Source organism: Capsicum annuum, chromosome 11 (genome assembly GCF_002878395.1).
Source record: "Capsicum annuum cultivar UCD-10X-F1 chromosome 11, UCD10Xv1.1, whole genome shotgun sequence".
In the NCBI taxonomy this organism is placed as follows: domain Eukaryota; kingdom Viridiplantae; phylum Streptophyta; class Magnoliopsida; order Solanales; family Solanaceae; genus Capsicum; species Capsicum annuum.
The window spans coordinates 58,383,369-58,388,289 of NC_061121.1; the positions used below are offsets into that span (position 1 = coordinate 58,383,369).

Here is a 4,921-nt window from a genome sequence, read left to right on the forward strand (position 1 = left end):
AGTGGGCTTATAGTGGGTCAATCCTAAGCTGTGTAGGAGTGCAATTTATCATGTTCATGAGAGCATGGGAGTATAGGGTGATATGAAGGCTTGGTTGAACTAAAATGGAGCATACTGTGCATCCATAATTGCACCGTAGTATGGCAGACATCGCAGGCTTAATTGCACCAAAAGGAGGGTATTGTGCGGGCATATCGCACGCCTTCACTAGAAGTTGCATCTCACAAATTCTTTAAGTAAAAGTGTCATTCTATGGATCCTTCATAGTGGGCATATCTGCTGCAGCTACTGGAATTTGAATCCAAAATATTTTTTAAGTGTTCAACATCCATTCTTTTTGTTCAATGCTCGTGACATTATTTTGCCTTCCCTTCCAAAATTTTGGTGTTGTTTTCCTTTTAATTTCCATCTTGTTCAACATGCATTTATTATTATAATAAAAACTACATAAATTCTGCATCATCAAACACCATGGATTAGAGTTCAACATAACACAATGTCAAAGAGTTACAAGCTAGAAACTCAAGCGTAGCACTAGTCTCACCAATTTATTCTTTAATGAATTGTAGACTCTTGGCTCATTTTAATTGAATGTTTCACACTTTAAACAAGTTGTTCCACATAATATTAAACATTCAAACCTTAATGAACTCATTTAACCCACTAGAAACAACCGAGACTACCTAGAACAACACCTAACTCAAGCTAGTAAAACTAGATTTCTCGTCTAGACTCTAAATGATTGATTTAAACCCACACTTGTTTGAAAACACTTCAAAACATTATAATTATATACTTGAACACTTTGATTCTTATTTATACCATTATTAACTTATTAATAACACGAATTATCCTCAAAATAAGACTAAACAAGCTAGAATAGTAACCTTAGAGTGCATAAATACACCCAACATCACCAGACATATCACCTGTTAAACAAAACGTCCAGTAACCACATCAAACAAGGAAAGTATGTTGAACTAGAAAACACTAAGTTCATGGAGAGTGGTTAGGCACCCCACACTTAGTTTCTAGTACCGCTGCATGGGTATGAATGCTAGGGTACTCAAACTTCACCTCAATTATCAAAGTACACCAGACATACTAATTTAGGTGCCATTACTCAATCCACATTTTTGGTCAAAAAGATAGCCCATACATGTATGATGAAACAAATATTCATATGTTATTAGTCTATTGCATTAACAAATAAGCACTAAACTCAAAATATTCTGATGACACATATAGTGCAATATCATATCTCCATGGCACAAATTTCTACATAAAGTCAAAATTTCTCACTAAATCTTGAACAAAGCAACTATACATTCTAAGTATGGATAAGATGTTATCATATATTGAACCTAAATAAGAAAAAGAATGAAGAGTGAAGGACTTACCTTAGTGGTCTTGAAGAAAATGAAGGAGAGCTCCTCTTTGCTTGAGTGAAAAGAACAAAGTTTGGAGGAGAGTATTTTGCTAAATGAATTAAGGGGCGGCGCGAGCTAGGTTTGAGAAATGAATGATATTTATAAAATAAGGGGATATTTAAAAAGATTGAGGGTGGGTTTACCAAAATCTTAGAATTTTTACAGCGATAGGGATTTTCCATGCGTCGCAGGCTCTATCCCGCCGGTCTAAGCTGTGTGTCATGGGACCTAGAGTGTCGGTCTATACCAGGCACCGTGGGCTTCATTCTCTGTTCTAAGACACGTGCTGCGGGTCACGGGCTAATCACCCAAACTCATAGGAAATCTAATTTTTAGCATGGATTTTAGTGTTTTGGGGGAATATTCCATTCCCTATTTTCTTTTTCGCCATGTACCTTTCCATAATGCCTATTTTACTTACTCGAAGACTTTCTTTGACCAGTCTCACATTATCCTCACTTTTTGTTCTCCCTCATTCTGCCAAGTTTCTCATTCCCGCACACTAAACAAAAACAACAAAATAACTTAAGGAAAAAAAGGGTTTCCTCCCACTCAGTGCCTTAGTTTTGGTCGTGGCATGACATCTCTTTTTGTATTTTTCATTTCTTTTCTATTTTTTTATTTTAACAACTAAGAAGTAAACTACGCTATTGCATTACATTCATGGGTTTCCTCCCATGCAGTTCCTTAGTTAACGTCCTGGCACGACCCAACTCAACTTCATTTATTGGCAAAAGTGATGAACATATTGTTGTAATCACCATGATCTACCCAATAGTGCTTCACTCACTATCCATTAACTACAAATTTGTCAGTATTATCCTTGTTCCACAATTCGACAGCTTCATGAGATGTCATTCTCCATACACCAAATGACCTAGACCATTTAGACCTCAGTTTTCTAAAAAACAAGCTCAATCTAGAATTAAATAGCAATACAAGTTGTCCAGGCTCCATAACTCGGTTAAGAATATACTTGTCATGCTTTTTCTTAGTGTTTTATTTGTACAATTTTCCATTCTCATAAGCATGGAGACGAAACTCTTCAAGTTCATGCAATTTCAATAATTTTTTTTCACCCACAACCTTTATATCAAAATTTAATTTATTCACTGCCCAATAAGCTTGATGCTCAAGTTCCACAGGCAAGTGGCAAGCTATTCCATATACCAAGCGATACAGAGAGGTTCTAATGGGCATCTTATAGGCTTTCCTATACTCCCACAGTGTATCATCCAACTTTTCCGACCAATCCTTACACCGGCCATTAACCATCTTCTGTAATATCTGCTTAATTTCACAATTAGAGACCTCTACTTGGCCACTAGTTTGTGGGTGATATGCCATAGACACCTTGTGCCTAACACCATATTTAGATAACAAATTTTTAAACCAAGTGTTCACAAAATACATACCTCTATCACTGATAATAGCTTTGGGTATGCCAAAATGAGAGAAGATATGCTTCTTCACAAACTTCATCACAATACTTACATCATTTGTGGGAAGGGAAGTAACTTATACCCACTTAGATGCGTAATCGACTGCCACTAGGATAAATAAATTGAAATAAGATGGTGGAAATGGCCCTATAAAGTCTATCCCCAAAACATCAAATACCTCAACCTCAAGAATATTATTCAAGGTTATCTCGTGGTCCCTTTCTATTATGCCTACTCTCTGATATTAATCACACCTCTTACATAGAAAACTGTATCTTTGAATAATGTTGGAAAAAAAACCTAACTGTAGCACCTTTTAACTGTTCGTTTGCCCCTATGATGGCCCCCATAAGGAGATGAATGGCACCTTTGTAGCACTTGTTTAGATTCAGCTTCAGAAACACATCTGCACATAACCCTATCATCACCCTATTTAAAAAGATAGGTCTTATCCTATATGTAGGCACGAGAATCATGTAAAAACTTCTTTCTCTATTGGCTTGTAGCTTTGAGAGGATAAATACCACTTACTAATATATTCACAATGTCTGCATAGCAAGAAATCTTAAACATATCGAGCGCCATCAATTTCTCATCTAGAAACTCTTCCAAAATGCAATGTGTATCATCAATAATGTGATCCCAATTCTATAGCCTCGATATATGATCCACCTCTTAATTTTAGATCCTTTTCTATCACGCACCTCTAGATCGAATTCTTGGAGAAATATAATCCACTTGATCTTTTTTGTTGAACAAGTACCTGATGGAAACCTGGTCTGTGTGAACAATTACCTTGGTGCTAACAAAGTATGATCTGAATTTATTGAATACAAAAATAAGTGCCAACATTTCCTTCTATATGATTATGTAATTCACCTGGGCCGCATTTAAGAATTAATTGTATAGTAAATAGAATGAAATTCCTTATCTTTAGTCTACCCCAACACCACTCTAATAGCCACATCACTGGCATCACATATTAACTCAAATGGTAATATCCATTCAGAAAAAATCAAGATGGGTGATTCTATTAACCTTTTCTTCAAACCCTTGAATGCTTGCTTAAAATTAGTTCCAAAATCAAACTTAGCCTTTTTTTCTAGCACTTGGAAATTGGACTTGCAATCTTCGAAAAGCCTTTGATAAAGCGCTTATAAAATCCTACGTGCCCAAGAAAGATTCTCACTTCCTTCACTGACACAGGATGAGGTAGCTTTTCAACAACTTCAACTTTGGATCTATTTACGTTAAGTCCTTTGTGTGACACCTTATGACCAAGGAAAATTCCTTCATTGACCAAAAAGTGAAACTTTACCTAGTTTAGTATAGTATTTGTCTATTCACAATGGGCCAAGACTCTATCTAGATTTTCCAAGCAAACATTAAAGGAGTTACCATAGAAAGAGAAGTCATCCATAAATACCTCTACAAATTCTTTCACTATATCATAAAAAATCACCATCATGCATCGCTGGAACGTTGTTGGAGCATTGCAAAGGCCAAAAGGCATGTGCCTAAAGGCGTACATGCCATATAGACATGTAAATATGGTTTTTTCCTGATCTTCTAGATCTTTTGTGATTTGATTATACGTTGAGTATCTGTCTAGAAAGCAATAGTATTCCTACCCTACCAACCTATCTAATATTTAATCAATGAATGGGATAGGATAATGATCCTTCCTGGTGGCTTCATTCAACTTTAGGTAATTGATGCAGATCCTCCAACCAGCTACTATATGAGTGATAATTAGCTCATTAAGTTTGTTGGTCACCATAGTCATCCCACATTTCTTTAGGACACAGTGTACAAGGCTAAACCCATTTACTGTCAGATATGGGTAGAGTATCCCAATATTAAGTCACTTTATTACTTTCTTTCTAACCATTTTTTTCATCACTGAATTCAGTCTGTACTGATATTGCACACTTATTTTGTATCTCTCTTCCATATGTATTTTGTGCATACAGAAAGATGGATTGATTCTTGTGATATTTGATATCTGCCATCCAATTGCCTTCTTTCTTCTTTTCAAAACTACCACTG

General features: G+C 35.9%; 1 protein-coding gene across 1 annotated transcript; it reads right to left on the bottom strand.

The window, feature by feature from the left end:
* Positions 1 to 2,219: 2,219 nt before the first annotated feature.
* LOC124888841 lies at positions 2,220 to 2,777 on the bottom strand. Its single transcript, XM_047400133.1, has 2 exons — positions 2,440 to 2,777; positions 2,220 to 2,331 (listed from the first exon to the last, which is right to left on the bottom strand). The coding sequence occupies exons 1-2, from the start codon at positions 2,775 to 2,777 to the stop codon at positions 2,220 to 2,222; spliced, it is 450 nt and encodes a 149-aa protein (XP_047256089.1).
* Positions 2,778 to 4,921: the final 2,144 nt, after the last annotated feature.